The sequence below is a fragment of the Macaca mulatta genome, chromosome 15 (genome assembly GCF_049350105.2).
Source record: "Macaca mulatta isolate MMU2019108-1 chromosome 15, T2T-MMU8v2.0, whole genome shotgun sequence".
In the NCBI taxonomy this organism is placed as follows: domain Eukaryota; kingdom Metazoa; phylum Chordata; class Mammalia; order Primates; family Cercopithecidae; genus Macaca; species Macaca mulatta.
The window spans coordinates 36,017,437-36,037,492 of record NC_133420.1 but is presented as its reverse complement, the minus strand read 5'-3'; the positions used below and the strand labels follow the sequence as shown (position 1 = coordinate 36,037,492).

At 46.9% G+C, this 20,056-nt stretch overlaps 1 protein-coding gene across 5 annotated transcripts in view; it reads left to right on the top strand.

Moving 5' to 3' along the window:
• The window catches only part of MORN5 (MORN repeat containing 5), a 187,889-nt gene that overhangs the window by 154,980 nt on the left and 12,853 nt on the right, over nt 1–20,056 (top strand). For 2 of the 5 annotated variants that reach the window (XM_015116910.3, XM_077968085.1), the window contains exons 3-4: nt 2,469–2,580; nt 7,636–7,767. In XM_015116910.3, the coding sequence (XP_014972396.1) occupies nt 2,469–2,580; nt 7,636–7,767 (244 nt within the window). Of the gene's footprint in view, nt 1–2,468; nt 2,581–7,635; nt 7,857–20,056 lie in introns of those variants that run through there. The other 3 variants (XM_077968084.1, XM_015116908.3, XM_077968086.1) reach the window with 2 other exon arrangements.

The window sequence follows — 20,056 nt, the reverse complement described above, 5'->3', positions numbered from 1 at the left end:
ACGCCCAGCTAATTTTTGTATTTTTAGTAGAGACAGGGTTTCACCATGTTTGCCAGGATGGTCTCAATCTCTTGACCTTATGATCCACCCGCTTCAGCCTCCCAAAGTGCTGGGATTACAGGTGCAAGCCACTGCACCCACCTGGCATTTTTTTTTTTTTTAAACGAGTCTCACTCTGTTGCCCAGGCTGGAGTGCAGTGGTGTAATCTCAGCTCATCACAATCTCTGCCTTCTGGGTTCAAGTTATTCTCTTGCCTAGGCCTCCTGAGTAGCTAGGATTACAGGTGTGTGCCAGCATGCCCGGCTAATTTCTCCCTGCTTCTGGATCTCCCAGTGCCCTAGAATCCTCTCCTTCTAGATCTGGAAGGATTTGTGGAGAGGCTATGATGAATTTGCATCTGCTACGCCACTTACTGCCTGATCTTGGGCCCATGACTTCACCTCCCTGAGAGTTCTTCACCTATCAACTCAGGACAGTAGTTGCATTAGTTATCTATTGGTACTATAACAGGTTACCACAAATTTAGTCTGAAATCAGCGCAAATGTATTATCTTACAGTTCTGGAGCTCAGAAGTCTGAAATAAGTCAGCAAACCTGCATTCTGTCCAGAGGCTCTGTGGGAAAACCTGTTTCTTTGCCTTTTCCAGCTTCTAGAGGCTGCCTGCATTCCTTGGCTCATGGCCACGCATCACTCCAACCTCTGCTTTCATCATCACATCACCCTTCATCCCTTTGCTTTCATCATCTCGTCTTCTCTCACCCTGGCCTTACTATTTCCCTCTCATAGGAACCTTGCAATTATATTTGGCATACCCAGATAATCCAAATAATCTTTCCACTTCAGGATCCTTCATTTAATTGCATCTGCAAAATATCTCTTGCCATGTAAGGTAGCATATTCACAGGTTGCAGCAGACAGGGACATCTTTGGGGGACCATTATTCAGCCTACCACAATAGTACAAGGCACCTCCTAGGATGATCATAAGAGTAAATGAGGCAATATATATATGAACACTTTGCTAAGTTCCCAGCATACAGGAGGCACTCAATAAGTGTTAGCTCTTACTACCACCATCACTGCTACTATCATTATAACCTACCTAATCCAAGGATTCTTACCCTGGTATTTGTGGGTCATGAATAGAATTCAGGGAGTCACTGAAACCTCTTGATTTATATACAGAAGTTTCTGTGTAAAGGGGACTAAGTTTTTCTCCAGGAAAAGCATCTATAGCTTTCATCAGTTTCACTAAGAGCGTGTTGGGGCCTGGCTCATGACCTAAAAAACGTTAAGATTTCTTAACCTTGTTTTATAGCTTGGAGAATCTAAGCCCCAGGAAGGGGATGTGACTTACCCGAGGTCACACAGTGAATTAATAGTATCATTGGAATTTCCACCCGTGTTTCCTGATGCCCAGGCCAATGCAATTTCTACATCCTGAGGCTTCCTTTAGCAGTAAGGCAGCAAAGGCAGAACGTATGTGTTTGGACAAAGGGCCATGGCTGATGGCTCTGACCTTTCCAGCTATAATAATAATAAAAGAATAATAACATTTATTGAGTGCTTACTTTGTGTCAGTGTGTCAGTCAGGGTTCTTCAGAGACACAAAACCAATAGGATATACAGAGATGTATGGAAAGAGATTTACATTAGGGATTGGCTCACAAGATTATGGAGGCTAAGAAGTCTCCCAATCTTCCCTCTGCAACCTGGAGGCCCAGGAAAGCTGTTAGTGTAGTTCCAGTCCAAACCCAAGGGCCTCAACCAGGGGAGTCAATGGTGTAAGTCCCAGTCAGAGTTCAAATGCCCGAGAACCGGGAATGCTGATGTCCAAGGGCAAAGAAGATGGATGTCCCAGCACAAGCAGAGAGAGCGAACTTATGCTCCTCTGCCTTTTTGTTCTATCCAGGCCCTCAACGGATTGTATCATGCCCACCCACTTTAGTGAGGGTAGAACTTCTTTGCTCAGTCCACCAATTAAAATGTGAATTGCTTCTAGAAACGCCCTCATGGACACACCCAGAAATGTTTTACCAGCTATCTAGGCATCCCTTTCCCTTAACCTAGTCAAGTTGTCTCACCAAATCAACCATCACAGCCAGGCACTGTGCTAAATGCTTCACGTGTGCTATCTCATTGAATTTTCAATCAACCCTATTTCATGTATACCATCATTAACTTAATTTTACAAATGAAGAAATGAAGGGCCAGAGAGAGTGGGTCATCTGCCGAAGTTCATCTGCCCAAGTTCATCTGCCAAAGTGAGTTCACCTACTTTGAGTGGCAGGGACAGGGCTCAGCACTTATACCCATTCCCTCTCATCATCACAACCATAATAATTGTGATCGTTACCACTTCTTTACTGTAGCCATCAGAAAGCCCCCTACTTCCCTTGACATCTGAACCTCTTGGCCAAAAGCCTTCAGCCTCCTCAGATGCACATGTGCGCTCCTTGTCTTCCAGGGCACATACACCTTTGCAGACGGGCTGCACTATGATGAGAAGAACTGGCATTACTGCGACGGCTATGATCGGAGGTTTTACACAGAGATCCTCAATGGCCTGAAGCCTGCAGGTACCCAGGCACCCACCTTTTCCTTGATACCCCAAACTGAGAGGCAAACTAAGACGGTTTCAGATAAGTGCACTGTGGCCTAAAGAAGTAACTTAAAGGGGAAGAGGAACTGAGCAGCTGCAGAAGAATACAAAAGAGCCAGGTCCTGGAGCCAGGAAGGCCAGTCCTCATATCTCAACTCCACTATGCTAGTCAGAGGACCATGGGCAAGGGGCTTTACCCACTGTGCCTCAGTTTCTTCCCTTCAAAATGGAGTCAATCGGCTGGGCGCAGCGGCTCATGCCTGTAATTCCAGCACTTTGGGAGGCCAAGGCGGGTGGATCACTTGAGGTCAGGACTTCCAGACCATCCTGGCCAACATGGTGAATCCCCGTCTCTACTAAAAATACAAAAATTAGCCGGGTGTGGTGGTGTGCCTGTAATCCCAGCTACTCTGGAGGCTGAGGCATGAGAATCGTTTGAACTCAGGAGGTGGGGGTTGTAGTGAGCTGAGATCACGCCACTGCACTCCAGCCTGGGCGACAGAGTGAGACTGTGGTCTCAGGAGGAAAAAAAAAAAAAAAAAAAAAAAAGATCAAAATGGGATCAATAGCATAATCTACCTCCCAAGATTGTTGTAAATAAGATAATTCATGTCAGGTGTTTAGAACAGTGCCTTGAATGCATATGGGTGCACGGTACATGTCAGCTGTTCTTATTTGTAGTACCTCCTATAACACTAAAATTTCGTAAATATTTTAAAAAGAAAGAGTTAAGGGCAAAAGCAGTACTGACAGAGTATGTGCTTTGTGTATCAGGTGCTGAGGGAGGCTGTCTGTAATCCCTGTCTCCCTAATGTCCAGATGATCCTGCCCAGTCAGCCTTCCTAGTCCCATGTCACTCCAAGTTGAGGCTGTGGAGTTCAGACATGGTTCCCTGTGGCAGAGCTCACACTGGAGGCCCAGACTTCCTCTCTGAGGTCCTCTGTATCATGCTCCCTCCCTGCCAAAACCGTGTTTCATCACGGACGGCTACATTTGGACTACAAGTCTGGATTCAGAGAATGGCACCTTAAAAGGCTCATCTGAGTGTTTTTGAGATGTGTTCCAGGTCAGATGAGCCTCAAGACGGGGGTAGGGGAGGGATAGCATTAGGAGAAATACCTAATGTCGATGATGAGTTGATGGGTGTAGCAAACCACCATGGCACGTGTATACCTATGTAACAAACCTGCACATTCTGCACATGTACCCCAGAACTTAAAGTATAAAAAAAAAATAAATAAATAATTAAAAAATTTAAAAAAGAAGAGTGTAGTTTTTGGCACAGCAGAGATAATATATCCAAAATGACAGATGGGGAAACAACTCTGTATACTATAAAAGCAATCCCAACTTAGGTTATGAGAGACCATGAGCTGTGGTTGATAGAGCATGGAGCCAGAAATTGTGGGTTTGAGTCCTAGCATTTCCTGTCTATAGCTACATGAGACTGCACAAGTCAACCTCCATCAGGGCAGAAGCCTTCAGGAAGCACCCAGGCCCTGGAATCAGGCCGACCTGAGCTCAAACCCCCATCTCCTTCCCTTCCCAGCTTCATGACCTTGGATCAGTTAGTTGACCGGGTGAGCTGCCTTCTCTCCCTTTGCCCTCCTGACACTTACTCTGCTATTTTCCTCCTATCCCCAGGCGTCTTTGCCAGTGCCTCCTCAACTTCACCCCACCCCCAGTTATTCATGCTGAGGTTCCCGGGGCTCTCTGGCTTAGGCACTTTCTGTTATCATTCTTTTTTTTTTTTTGAGACGGAATCTCGCTCTGTCGCCCGGGCTGGAGTGCAGTGGCCGGATCTCAGCTCACTGCAAGCTCCGCCTCCCGGGTTTACGCCATTCTCCTGCCTCAGCCTCCCGAATAGCTGGGACTACAGGTGCCCGCCACCTCGCCCGGCTAGTTTTTTGTATTTTTTTTAGTAGAGACGGGGTTTCACCGTGTTAGCCAGGATGGTCTCGATCTCCTGACCTCGTGATCCGCCCGCCTCGGCCTCCCAGAGTGCTGGCATTACAGGCTTGAGCCACCGCGCCCGGCCTGTTATCATTCTATATGCTTTTCCTGAACAAGTTGATATACTTCTAAGCCTTCAACTACCATCAGCTTCTAAATTGAAATCAGAATCCCTGAGCCTAAGATCCCTGCATCAAGCCTGACTGACACCTATCTTGGTCATTCCCCAAATTGTCTGCACTGAATTCATTGTCACCCCCACTGTGATGGCTGCCTCACTGAATGTCATGCCCATCCACCTAGGTAAGCCTAATCCTCCCTTCCCCTGCCCCCTAAGTGCAATAGTCCTATGGATTTTACCTCTGAAATATATTCTTTCATTTGTTTAGTCGACAAATATTTACTGAGTATTTCCATGTGCCAGGCAGCATTTTCTTCATCCTCTTTGCCACTGCCCTGTTCCAGCCCTCCATCATCTCTCCCCTTGATGACCTGACTTCCAGAGATCCCCACTTGGCCATTCTTGAGGTCATTCTCCTTTCTGCAGCAGTCACTTCCATCTTTTTTTTTTTTTTTTTTTTTTTTTTGAAACAGAGTCTTGCTCTGTTGCCCACGCTGGAGTGCAGTGGTGTGATCATAACTCACTGTAACTTTGAACTCCTGGGCTCAGGCGATCCTCCTGCCAAGTGATCTGGTCTCCTAAGTAGCTGGGACTACAGGCATGCACCACCACTGCTGGTTAATTTTTTTTTTTTAAGTTTCTTGTAGAGATGGGTCTTGCCATGTTGCCCAGGCTCATCTAGAACTCCTGGCCTCAAGCTACCCTCCCTCCTTAACTTGGGATTACAGGCGTGAGCCACCATGCCCAGCCACTTACATCTTTTAAAGTGTGAATCTGATTGCCCCCATCCCCCAACCCTTGAGTGCTCCCTATACCCTCAACATAAGGTTTCAAATTCTCAGAAACAGTGACATTCTCTGGCTACTGCTCATGTCCCAGCCCCTTCCTGGGCTACCCATTCTTCTCGGTTTTTCTCTCTCCCTTCTTGCCATACTTGCTTTCTCTCTATTTCTCAAGGAGACCACACTTTTCCACCATTCTCTCTGCCTGGAATACTTTAACCCTCTTACTTCACCCAAATAACTCCTTCCCGTCCTTCACGTCTCAGCTCAATGTCCTGAAGCTGGGACCCCCTTCCCTGAATTCCCACACTAGGTAAGGTCTCCCTGTGGCATATCACAGAGCAGCCATGATCTCCCCCCAGGGCTTGGATCTTGAGTGTTCAGGTCCTCTTCCCAAGCTGTCAGCAACATGAGGGCAGGGCCCTAGCACATTGTCTGGCATACAGTGGGTACTCGTTAAAGAGTTATTGTCAAACAGGGATAATAATATCGACATCACAACGCAGGGTGAAGTATGTGCTTAGGGGAGTTAAGGCAATGACAGTAAGAAACATTTCCTAAGCTCCTACTGTATGTCAGACACTGGCTGGCCCCAGGGAGACCAGAGCTGAGAGGACATCGTCTCTCCCTTCAAAGAGCTGCCAGTCTAGCTGCAGCTTGAGAACCTTGCAAATCACTCCTCCCCGATTACTTATGATGGGAGGCCTGGACTTTGCCATGGGCTCTTTACCCCAATTAAGGCTGTAGGCAAAAAGCCCTCAGCCTTAGGCCTCAGCTCTCACACAGTGGCTGGTTTTGCTAAAGCTGAGCCTCTGCCAGTCTCATGGTGGTTTTTCCCAAACCTGCCTGGCTCTTCCCTTCTTCTCCAGTGACCCTCAGCAGAGAAGCTTGATTCTAAGTAGCTACTTCCTTCCCTTGTCGTTCCACACTTTGCCTCTTGGGGCTGGCATTGTTAGGGTAACTCGCCCTGCCTGCAAGGCAGGGTGAGGGTTAAAAGTGCCCCACAACCTCTTCGAGCATCTGTGAAGTAGGCATTGGCATGACGCTTCAGTGAGAGAATGGCTGTAAAGTGCCTGACGTGGAGTAAGTGCTCGGCAATCATTAGCCAGTACACACGGAGTTAGGGTTAGGGTCAGGGTCAATGTCAGGGTTAGTGTTAGGTATGTCATTAAGCAACACAAGAGTGCCTACTGTGTGCAAGACACTGATTCGTGGAAATGGTGCTGTGTGCTCAGTGGGCATCCAGCTCTCAGTCTAGAGAACAAGGAATTATAGGAACTATAGTTAGAAGGAACCTGAGAAGTTATTTATTCCAACCTCTCCCTTTACTTGAGCCATGGCTTTTCAAGATACACACACATAGGGTGTGTGACCTAAAAGGTGCACTCGATCTTCTTTTCCTCCCAGAGGTCTCAGTGTCCCTGGTCCTGTGGCTGCACCTAGGCTCCCTCCTCCCCTGATGTTGGCAGCTGAACATACAGGTTCCAGAGTTAGACTGCTTCCTAGCTGGATAACCTTGGGAAAGTTACTTTAACTTCTCTGAGCCTCAGTTTTCTTATCTGTAAAATTGAGCCACAGAGTTGCTCTCAGGATTAAATAAAATAGGAGCACAATGCCTGGCACATAATAAACATTGAATAAGTGGCAGCCACCTGGTAATTTTGGCGAAAGTCAAGGTTCTCCACCACCTGCCCCTTGTCCACCTGATCCATTTCTTTCCTGCTGTTCTCCTTCACACGTCCTCTGCTCTACAAGGTTTCGAGAGGAGGGCCTAAGGACCCATGCCTCTGGCCTCTGCCCACGCCTTGAATGCCACCCCTCTTCTAGACCTGATGCTCTCCCATCTGTTTGCCAACTCTGACTTATCCTCAGGGTCTGTCTGACTTCAGAACCTGTGCCCTTTTTCACGGTATCCCAAGAAATGGAAAAGGATGGGGTCAAACGAAGAAGACAGAGCGTCTAGTTCCCAAGACCCTGTTCCCAAAAGCCATTTTCAGAAAGTTCCTTTGGGGCACTGTTTCTGCTGGGTTTGCTTCTTGCCCTGAGTAGGGGTTATTTAGTTCAACAGTGGAGCCAGATAGTCACATGAGCCACCAGCCACAAGTGGACCTTATGGGAACACTGGGTTTAGATTTGGCCTTGATGGTTAACTAATTGCCCATTATGTTCTTTCAAGGTATGGCTCAACTCACCAATATGGACCCACCTAGAAAAATACCCAAGGGCTATTACGATTGTGGAGACGGCTTCTATAACCCCGTCACGAGGGTAATCAAGGACTACAGGAACCGCTTTCTGAGAAACGCAGGTAGGTTTCTTTCGACACTGCAGCACATTTTCTCTTCATCCACATATAAGTATGTGCATCCGTATGTACAAATGTATGCACACACTTGATGAGAAAAAAGCTTTTGCTGATGAAAGACAAAAATTGATTACCTGGATGTTTTATCTTGTGGACTTCTCATGGCAAATCTGTACATAGTCCTAGAGGGAGGTAAAAGGACATTCGTGGTCTAGCTGTGATGGCACATAAATGTCGCACTGAAAGGATTAAGGTACTTATTTTTGCATGCATTCCTTCAATTTTAATGGGCACCTACTATATGCTAGACACTGTGCTTGGTGTTGGGGAAAAAGCAGAGCAAAGCTGGACACAGCCCCCCTTCCTTGTGGAGCTTGCATTCTAAAGGTGGCAGCGTAGTACTAGAAACAGTTAATTGCATCATGGAACAAACACAATGAAGGGCAAAACATGGTCCTGCAGGGAAGGGAAAGTAGGGGCCCCAGAGAGGTGGGACAGATGCTGTGGGAGCACAAAGAAGGGATATCAAATCCCGAAGTGGTAAGTCAGAGAAGGTTTCAAGGAGGAAATGACTTCTAAGCTAAGACCTGAAGAATAACTGGGATTTGACCACAAGGCTTGGGGACAGGGTTTCCCAGTGAGAGGAAATGGCACAGGCAACAACCTAGAGGGGAGTGATCCCTTGAGGTCCAAGAAGGTTGGTTCATCTTTTAGTCAGGGGAGTAGGTACCTTGGAGGATCCAGAACCTCAGTTTGGTGAGTCAACACAAGGCTGATCAGACTGAGAAGAACCCATTTGCAGTGACCACACTCACAGGAGATCAATACACAAATAATAGGAACATTTTCCTTTAATGCAGTGATTCCTAACCTTACCCTTTTCTGAAGTCACACTCCCGCTAGGAATATCGAAAGATATGGACCCTCTTGCTAGAAAAATGTCCATGCATGCACACACACAAGCACACATGTGCACACATGTGCCCACACACACACACACACATTTTGCAGATAGTCTTAAGGGATGGATGGTCCCTCTAAAGACCCAGGTCAAGAAACCTTGCTCTATAATGAGAAAGAAACTTCCAGGTAGACCAGACCATCTGTGCTGGTGGATGACAGCATCATCTTCCTATAGGGAAATTTACTCAGTAAGTCAGTGATGACCAGAAAGCTGCCTTGTGGGGCTAGAATAAGAGCAAGGAGAATTGTCAGCTGATCCTATGACTGGAATCCTGGAGCTAAGACGCCCCTAACCCACTGGATGCTACTGGAGGAACATGGTAAATGCTCACACTCCAAGTCCCCCGGCTCACATTTCTTCAATGACTTCCCTTTTCCATTTGCACAATGCACTACTCTGTAGCATGCTAACTCTGCTGGGTGCTAATACATTTACCATGAAGTTTCTTAGTCAAATAAGATAGGGATATATTGCCCTAAACAATGCTAACCAGGCTTATTTACTGCAGAACTTCTCAGGGCCTTTAATATGCTAATATACTTTGTACTTTTCCTTCATGGCACTTATTTCAACATAATTAAATGTAATTATTTGCTTAATATCTATCTCTCCCACTAGACTGTAAGATCTGTGTGAGAAGGAACTCTGTATTATCTTGTGTCAGTAAGAGTTCAGTTAGAAAAATGGAAAGAGGCCTGGCGTTGTGGCTCACGCTTGTAATCCTAACACTTTGGGACACCAAGGTGGGCAGATCACAAGGTCAGGAGTTCGAGACCACCTGGCCAACATAGTGAAACACCATCTCTACTAAAAATACAAAAAATTAGCTGGGCATGGTGGCGGGTGCCTGTAATCCCAGCTATTCAGGAGCCTGAGGCAGGACAATTGCTTGAACCTGGGAGGCGGAGGTTGCAGTGAGCCACTCCGCGCCACAGCCCGGGTGACAGTGTGAGAATCTGTCTCAAAAAAAAAAAAAAAAAGAAAAAAGAAAAATGGAAAGAATTTAATATCAGGAAATTGGTGGCTACCAGGGAACTGGAAAAGCAAAGGAAGACATTGAGGTAACAGAGAAAGTAACTGCAGGATGCAGGTACCCCCTCAAGGACTGGGGACAATAGTAAAAGATTAGGTTGTGAGAACCTAGAAGGTCAACAGAGGGACCCCCAGGACCTGCAACCCAGACCCCTGAGCAGAGGCCAGCTGGGGCTGGCTCCTGGGAGCTCAGAGCAGGGCTCCTGCAGAGTTGGGACCCAGACCTCTGGTGGGACAGCACTGCCCAGTGGAGCCTCTGAAGAGAGAAATGAAGCTGATTCTAGGAGTGTGGAAAAAACTGGAAACTGGAAGTGAAATGACACTGCTGCGATGACACTGGCATGAACAACAAAGACAATAGAAAGGAGGGTGTCTTTGTCTGCCTGACAGCCCCTAACAAGGAGCTGGCTGGCAAAACTAATGTAATTCAAACAGTTCCAGTCCCACCGTTGCCAAGTTAAGTATAGAAGGGTCCGTTTGGAGCTGAGAGTCAGTGCCTTCCTTTTTTTAATTTTGAGATGGAGTTTCACTCTTGTTGCCCAGTCAGGAGTACAATGACACGATCTTGGCTCCCTGCAACCTCTGCCTCCCAGGTTCAAGTGATTCTCCTGCCTCAGCCTCCCAAGTAGCTGGGATTACAGGCACCCACCACCATGCCCAGCTAATTTTTGTATTTTTAGTAGAGACAGGGTTTTGCCATGTTGGCCAGGCTGGTCTCAGGTGATCCATCCGCCTTGGCCTCCCAAAGTGCTGGAATTACCTGACACCGCACCTGGCTGGGTGTCAATAGCTTCTCACTGGCCCAGCCACCCCTTTTGTTGCTCAGCATCCACACACATTCTTCTACAGATATTAAGTCTTCTGTACAACATTAACAAATGTATGTTTTTTTTTGTATAACAAGTTTCAATACATCCTCCATATTAACACAAGGCCCTCTCCCCTTCTCCCACAGAGGGCAGATACCGCACCCATCTTTTGAGTAAGGTTATTCCTTGACAGTTCTGCCTGAAGATTCTATAACCTACAAGCTCCTGCCGATAATCCTTCCATAAAATAACAAGGATAAAAGAGGAAACAAAAGAAAAAATTAGTTAATAAAAGCAAATATGCTAGCCAGGCATGGTGGCTTGTGCCTGTAACCTCAGCTACTTGGGAAGCTGAGGCAGGAGGATCTCTTGAGCTCAGGAGTTTGAGGGCATCCTGGGCAACACAGCAAGACCTTATCTCTTAAAACAAAACAAAACAGACCGAGTGCAGTGGCTCACACCTGTAATCCTAGCACTTTAGGAGGCCAAGGCAGGTGGGTCACCTGAGATCAGGAGTTCAAGACCAGTCTAGCGAACATGGTTAAACCCCATCTCTACTAAAAATACAAAAATTAGCTGGGCATGGTGGTGCATGCCTGTAATCCCAACTACTCAAGAGGCTAAGGCAAGAGAATTGTTTGAACCCAGGAGGCAGAGGTTGCAGTGAGCCGAGATCACACCACTGCACTCCAGTCTGGGTGATACAGCGAGACCCCCTCTCAAAACAAAACAAAACAAAATGTGTATATAGATGAATAAATAGAAAGATAGATGACATAGATACAGATATACATACACATACAAGCAAGGAGAAAAAACTATATCACTACTACAGTTCTCTTTCTGTAACTGGTCACAAGGCTGTAGGTAATATTTACAAATTCCTTCTTCCATTATTCATCCCAGGTTCCATTTGCCTTGAGCCCACCCTTCCACTGGTCTGGCTTTTTACCTAGCAGGGTAATCAAAACCTTCATTCTTGAAGGGTCCAAACCCTCAGGGGTCCTGCCTTTGTTGGTTATTAGTTGGTTGAGTTAGTTTTTTTATGAACTTTTACTGTGGTCAGTGGAAGTACCAAGAGGTGTCCTGGAGAACTACTGGGTTCCATACAGTGTTCCCTTTCTCCTAATGGATGGCAGCATTATCTTCTATACCCAGCCTTCTCTCAGGAGCCAGGAGAAACTGATGGTAACACAGATTATAACAGCATAGAGTTGCTGCCAGACAACTTAGTAGGGATACTTTACCCTGGAGGCCAGTAGGCCAGGGAGGTTTCCTGGAAAAAGAAAGATCTACTCTGTAATCTAAAAAAGAACAGACAAATGCAGCAGGGTTGGTAAGAGTGTTGAAGGCAGAGGGGACAGTATGTGCAAAAGGATTATAGTTGGGAGAAAACATGTCATAAATAGGGAGCTCCAACTAATTCAGGAGCATGAGCTAACAGTATGAAAGGAGACAAAAAGCAAGAGAGGAAGCCTGAAAGGTGGGCGGGGTGAGGGCAAAGGTTACGGCTGTCTTTCACCCTAAAGCAGTGGGGAGCAAGGGAAGGCTTTAGGCAGTTACTAACATAGTAACTCATTTGTTCTTTAGAAAGACTTCTTTGATTACATATAGAGAAGAGGCCAAAAGAGGTTAGATTAGGTAGGAGATCCTTCTGGTAAGATGATGGGAGAGAGGAGCATGTGAAGGACATGGGCTCAGGGTGATGGGGTAGGTGACCTGGGTTCCTGGTCCTGGCCCCAGCTCTCAGGCTGCCTGCTGGATGACCCCCGGCCAATGCCTTCCCTCTCTGGGCCCCTTTCTCTTCATGGATAAAATGAGAGAGTTGAACTGGATAATGTCTAGGGCCCTTCCAACATTAAGTAGGAGTCTATGATGGAGGAGAAAGGTAGCCAAGGAGTATTTTGGTCCTGATATTATAGGACAGATGAAGTTCAGAGTGTCCTGAAAACCACTAAAAAGGAGGCTCTGTTTGTGGCCACCTAGTCATTACCCCTGACTCACCTCACCCTTTGAGGGACTGATTCAGGCTTCTGTCCCTCTTCTGTTTTCCCCAGGGACCTCTTTCTGCTGCATTCCAATCTACCCCCACAAACAGTTCTTCCTGTTGGCATCCTGAAAGCGCAGGCTGCTGGGCCTCTGGGCCTGAGATGGGTGACTGAGGCCATCCCAGAGTAAACACAGGGCCCTCAGCCACTGCTGTTATGAAGCATATGCCACCTGCATGGGTCAAAGCTGGGGATGCTTATTGTTCAGCAGGTCACGGGCTGGGCCACCAGCAGAAGAGTCACCTTTGCTGTGAGAATTTAAACCCATCCTTCCACGTACCAAAATTCTCTGAACATCTACTATGTGCCAGGCTTTGGGGTTCAGGGCAGGCAACATATTCTCTCTAACTATAGCTCTCAAACCTTCGACCCACAGTAAGGAATGTTTTACATCATGACCCAGGATACACACAGGTGCACATGTGTGATGTATGTATCTTTGTACATGCAACATTCTATGATATTTTCTTTTTTTTTTTTTTTTTTGAGATGGAGTCTCTGTCACCCAGGCTGGAGTGCAGTGGTGCAATCTCAGCTCACTGCAACCTCCGCCTCCCAGGTTCAAGTGATTCTCCTGTGTCAGCCTCCCGAGTAGCTGGGACTATAGGCACGCACCACCACACCCAGCTAATTTCTGTATTTTTAATAGAGACAGGGTTTCACCATGTTGGCCGGGCTGGTCTGGAACTCCTGACCTCAGGTGATCCACCCGCCTCAGCTTCCCAAAGTGCTAGGATTATAGGCGTGAGCCACTGCGCCTGGCCCGATATTTTCTATTCTGTTTATTTTTAAAAATGCTGATTGCTAGGCACTAAATTGATTTTACAACCTTCTCAAAGGTGGGACCAGCTGTTGGTGGACCATTGTTCTAGGCAGCCTTCCCCGACCATCTCTTCTGTCCTCCACTCCACTGCTGTGTCTGGGCTGGGCGTCCCTCCTCTGTGCCTTCCAAGCCTACCTCTTAGCACTTAGCCCTGGACAGTAGAAGTATCTTTATTAGCCTGTCTCCCCCACAAGTCTGGGAGCAGCTTGAGGGCAGGGACCACGTGACTGTGTCTGATTCATCACTGTGTCCCCAGCATCGCACATGGGTCCCATGAGTTGGAGCTGATTAAATGTTTGTAAAAGACAAAGCATGCAGGCAGGCAGAGCACCTGCTCCCAGGTCCCTCGTATTGTTCAACTAATCATACCAAATTCAATACTTGGCACATGACAGACAACTTATGATTTTGAATAATAAAAAGAATCCATTATATTTCTATGCACATCCAAGTTTTCAAAGCAGTTTAACATCTGTCAGAGGTCTCAACCCAGTGGCTCTCAGGACAAATCTGGTTGCAGTTTTTGTTTGGTTGGTCCAATTCTTGAAGCTGCTTGGGTTTGAGCACCTAGGTGAGACCATGCACTGCCCAGATCCCTCCCACTCCCTGCTGTGTGACCCTAGCAGCATCAGTCATTTCTGGTACCCACCTTAAAGCCTTTGAGTTCATGAGCCTTGCATCTCATAGACTTCTCATGCATCCAGTGAGCTGGGAATGGGCTCATCCTGAGATTGGGAAACTAGGTCTTGGAGTGATGAATGACAGATGTGTGATAGTGAAGCTGGACTCAAACCCACTCCCATCTTACCACAGCCCAGTTGTCTCTCCACTACCCCCTACTGCTGCTTACCTTGGGACCATAAAGCCATAAATGATAGCAACTGTAGACAGTTATTATATATTCTAATCAATACTGCAAACACAAAACAAAAAAGAGACTGAGTTAGGATATCTTGCCCCACAGAGGCTGGAGAGCTGGGAGAGGTGAGAGAGACAGTGCGGTGTGGTGGTTAAAAGCCTGGGGCCTGGAATCCATGCCTCGGGCTGGCCTCTAGTCCTAGATCTACCACTGACCAGCTCTGTGATCATGAGTAGGTTACTTTTCCCCTTGGAGCCTCACTCTCCTCATCTGTAAAAGGGGCATTGTGGTAGTACCTATTGCAGGAATTATGGTTAGAAAAAAATGAGATTAAGTATTAAAAATACATAGGACAGCACCTGGTCCAAAATAGGTGTCCTGTGATTGGTAATTGTGGCTGTTATCATTATGATGATTATTGACTCAGTCTGGAGAGAAAGAAGTGAGAGCCTGGGATTTGTTAAGCTTTCTCTAGGTGCCTGAGAGGAGTCTCTAGGGAGACAGATGTGCCTGGATATGCTGTCTTTCTGCCTCCTCAAGGGTTTTGCTTGGAAAATGACGTGCTGCTGAAACTTTGGGGTCTGCAAACACTGATTATGGCATTCAGAGCCCCAGCATAACTTTGAAGGTCCACCTTCCATCCTGCTGTCTCTTCTGCCCTGTGTTCTAGTCCAACAGGACTAGCTGGCATCCATTGATAAACACACAGCACTTCCTACTGCCTATTCTCACCTCATATATTCCCCCAGCGCAGAATACCTTTTCCTCTTTTCACCACCCATCTCAGTCCTCGTCTCTCAATGCTCAGCACATAACAGAAGGCCGTGAAGTTTTTGCCTGCAACCCTCAAAGGAGAGCATGTGGCTTTGCCTGTGCATCCACAGCTCGGGGAGACAAGCTGGGAAAGGAATGCTTATTGTGGAGGATCCTTGCTAGGCTCTGTGCCAAGCACCTTAACAGCTTACCTTGGCCATGCACAGTGGCTCACGCCTGTAATCCCAGCACTTCGGGAGGCTGAGGCGAGCAGATCACCTGAGGCCAGTAGTTCAAGGAGGCCAGGAGCCTGGTCAACATGGTGAAACCCTGTCTCTACTAAAAATACAAAAATTACCTAGGCATGGTGGCACATGCCTGTAGTCCCAGCTAGTCAGGAGACTGAGGGAGAAGAATTGCTTGAACCTGGGAGGAGGAGGTTGCAGTGACCCAAGATCGTGCCACTGCACTCTAGCCTGGATGACAGAGCAAGACTTGGTCTGAAAACAAAAAACAAAAAAAACCAAAAAACAAAAAACCCAGCTTACCTTGTATGCTCCTCCCTGCCACCCCAAGTGGGCAATTTGCATGAGACACAGTTTGCAATTTGCAATGAAGACACTTGGTCTCAGGTTAATAACTTGCTCATGTCACACAACTAGTGATACAGTCAGATTCAAGCCCCAATCTTCCCAAAGCCTGTCCTTTTCATTCTTCTTGCCAGCTTCGTGGTTCTGGTTTATTCTGTATTCCTCTATCTCCTCTCTAGATAGGGGCATGTCTGATTCATAGTTGTTCCTCCACCAAGCACAGTTCCTGGCACCCAGTGGGAGCTCAGTAAGGTTCCCAAGTGAATGAAACGGTCCATCTTAGAGCTTTAAGACAAAAACACCACAGTCCCCACAATCAGATGCTACTTCATTTGGAAAAGGGTCCTTTATACACTGTGAGCTAATAAAGAAGCATTTGGAGCTATTTGGGTGAATGGCCTTTACTACGATTACGATGGGAAATTGGGAGACTAACTCTAGCCCTTCCCCCTCCTACACGTCCCTGTCACTCCTCTTAGGAAGGATAAGCTAGAGCCTCGCTGGCAGTTTGTATGAGTATCTCTTTCATGGGGCTGTTACTTGCCTCAATGTTACTAGTAGTAATCATTTGCAAAAGAACTGTACTACTAATCTTTACTCCCTCCTCCCAATTAATGATACCCCATGAGAGTGTCTCAGATGAAAGACACATTATTAATATTCAAAGAAAAAACCCTCGTAACCATTTTAACATATACAACTAACAATAAACTAAATTTGCTTTGTGGAAGACAGAGAGTGAGCATCCCAAATTAGTTTATGTAAAAAGCTGAAATTCTTCCCCGAAAGGTCTCAGTACCATCCTCAAAGAATATCCTGATCATCAGAAATGCCGTCAAGATTCCCGCCAACATTATCCCCTTTGTTGTCTGAAATGTCGAATCAAGCACATCTGGCAAATGTCCTAGAGCTCACAAATCTTTCAAACAGCGTATAATTCCCAATGGTTAAAGAGATAACGCCACCGCTTAATCGTGCTGCTCTTCAAAATAGCACCAACTTTCCTTCAATCAGAAACAATGGCTTTGGCTTCTTAAAAATATCACACACCAGTGATTATTTGCAGAGAGCGCCCTTTTGCGTTTGAACCTGTGGGTTCCAGACAGAATTTAAAATCAAAACCACAAGCCTCATTTGAATGCACACTCCATTAAATGGACAATGGGAATAAGGGGTGTGAATTGGGGTCTGAAAAGTAACCTGGCTTATGTGACTCGGCTGCCACCACTAGAATCATGAAGAAGATGGCGATGATGGTGGTGGTGACAGCTAACGATGACTGAGCTTTTGCCATGCACCAGACCCTCAACCAAGGGGTAGGGAGTACTCATGTGATCCCTGTTTGACAATGAGGAAACTGAGGCTCAGTGGGGTTAAAGAATCTCTCCAGGAAATTTGGCAGGAGCCTGAATTCACACTCAGGCTCACCTGCCTCCCCAGGTTTCCCACTTTCCACTTCTGGCCAGCTCCAAGATCATCTGTTGAAAGAGGCATGGACGAAAAGCTCCCAGACGTGAGGTTTATCTGCTCCCCACCCAGCTTTAGAAAAGGGTGAAATTTAAGCGGCACAGTGAACACGTAGAGAAGAAAGACCACTTTAGTCTTCTAATTTTTCTCTGACATTGTTTAGACAGTTGAAAACTGGAAACATCCCCAGTGTCCAATAGGAAAGGACTGGTTAAATAACATATAGTTTATTCTTAATATAGAATACAATGCAATCATTTTAAAATGGCAGTGAAGAAATAGATCTACTGCTATACAAAGGTGTCTATATTCTATTTGATAGAGTGATAAAGCAGGATAATAATAATAGCCAGCATTTGCCAACTTCTTACTGTGTTCCAGGCACTGGTCTAAGCCCTTTACATATATTTTATTTTATTTAATATCCACAGTAATCCCGCAAAGTCGTTATCCTTGTTATTCCCACTTTACAGATGATGAAACTGAGGAAAGGTGAAATGCCTGCCCAAAGTCAAACTGATAGCAAGTGGCAGAGCTGGAATTGGAAGCCAGCCAGGTCCAGCTGACTTCAAAGCTAAAGATAATGTTAGAGCTGACTTTGAATGAAAAGTTGGAGTTTACTAGCGAAAGAAAGAAAGAACTGAGGGCCTCCCTAGCAGCCCTATAGTTTATAGAGATATAAAAAGTACACATCCAAAGAGTGTAAGGTTGCAGATAGTTCTCTGCCCACTTTCTTGCTCAAAAATTGGCCAATGAACAAGTCTTTCTTTTTTTTTTTTCCCTTTGAGACAGAGTCTCGCTCTTTTGCCCAGGCTGGAGTGCAGTGACGCAATCTCAGCTCACTGCAAGCTCCGCCTCCTGGGTTCAGGCCATTCTCCTGCCTCAGCCTCCCCAATAGCTGGGACTACAGGCACCCACCACCAAGCCTGGCTAACTTTTTGTATTTTTAGTAGAGACAGGATTTCACCGTGTTAGCCAGGATGGTCTTGATCTCCTGACCTCATGATCTGCCCACCTCGGCCTCCCAAAGTGCTGGGATTACAGGTGTAAACCATCGCTCCCGGCCAATGAACAAGTCTTTCAATGACACTGACAAACCAAGACTCCCCTAATCTTGAAGCCACTGCCTTCCCCTGACAGATGAGAAATCTGAGACCCAGAGAGGGCAAATCACGTGTCCAGCCCCACACAGCCTGTCTGTGGTAGAGCCAGGGCTGGTACCCTGGTTTCCCACTGCTGGCTGGAACTCCTTCTGCAAACCCAGGCTACCTTGCCACAGTGCTTCCCTTGCGGTTTCTGCAAAATGGCCGAGTAAGACTCCCCCACAGCCCCCTCCTGCTGTCATCCCTCTAGCGAGACAAAAGGCAATTTACCGAAATGTTATAATCACCTGGAGGCTGGCACGCAGGGACATCCATGCTTTATCTGCAGTGTTGTTAGCAGCACCATAATGAAGGCTTTGTGGAGGGATAATACGCTGTAACTGCCAAATCAAATGCCCGCACCAATCACACGTCCCTGCCAGCAGACGGGCATTTGTTGTAAGCAAAAGGGGTAGGAAGGAAAGTTATGAGTATCGAATGCCTCCACGGTGCCAGGGACTTACCACATCCCAGTTCTTTGAGGAATAGACCATTATTCGTATTTGGCAGATGCGGAAACTGAGGCTCAGGGAGTAAGTTATTTACTGACAATCAAGCAGCTAGTAAAGGGAGGAACCAGGGTGTGAACCCAGGTCCCTCTGACACCGGAGGCCATGCTCTGAACTGACAAAATATGCTGTGGCCTTTTCTGAACCATGAACCTTTCTGAGAATCTAGGCCCAGCTACAGACCTCTCCCCAGACAAATACACTTGAATTCACAAACAGAATTTTGCCTACAGAGGGCGGGATTGGCCACTTGGAAGGCATCCATAGATCCCTGTCAAGACCTTTGCTCTAGGAATAACAGCCTGCCCAGCTTGCCGCCTCTCCCTGGACTGCAGGAATTGCCCATTGCCATCCTCTCTCCCCACCCCACTTCCAAAGGCCCTGGAAATTCCCCTTCCAGCCATGGCGCCCATCAGATTTTGGTACAATTCCTCCCCCGCCACCCTCCGACCCCCACATGGCAGCCTCCTGGAGGCATTCGAAGAACACAGCTTCCCCTTCCATTGTTGGAGTCAACCCAGGCCAGCACTGTAATCATTTGTTTTGTCTCCTTTAATAGAAGTGAGTGGAAAGCCAGACCCTATGGGGCTGGAGCCTACTCTCTTCCTCAGCCCAGACTCTGGAACTCAGCACCGTTAACTGAAACCCCTCAGGACCAGGAGACGCAGACAGGGTCACAGGCAGGTATTGAGAGCCAGCCAGATCTGCAGGCAGATCCCAACTCTGCCACTCACCAGCTGTGTGACCTTGAGCTAGGCCCTTAACTTCTCTGAGCTTCAGTTTCTTCTCCTGAAAAAATGAGGACAGAAATAGACCCCCCTTCCAGGGCTGTGGCCTGAAGTGAGATGACATGCATGAGGTGAAATGACATGCATGAGGTGAGATGACACACTCCAGCAAGAACAACGGCTGGCCCAAAAGAAGCACCTGGTGCATGTTGACAATCACAGTCGTGATCCTTTTACACCCAGGATGAAAAGGTGAAAAGCAGGGGCCTCCTTAACTCCACATCCCAAAGGGAGGAGCCAGTGTTACCATGGCAAACTGCAGTCTGGCCTCCTCCCATCTGCTTTTAACTCTAATTTCAAGACTGGACTAAGGACTGTGGTTTTCTGATCTCTCTGCCTAGCCCCTGGCATTCTGTTATGGACGTGTCCCCATCATCCTCATAATTTCTTACGCACCTAGAGCCTTAGGCCCCCTAAGTTCTCCCTTGACACAGGCCTTTGTTGAGCCCCTGCATCCACCAGGGTTTCACTTGGGGATCAGACCCAGTGCCTGCTACCCCCCACACCA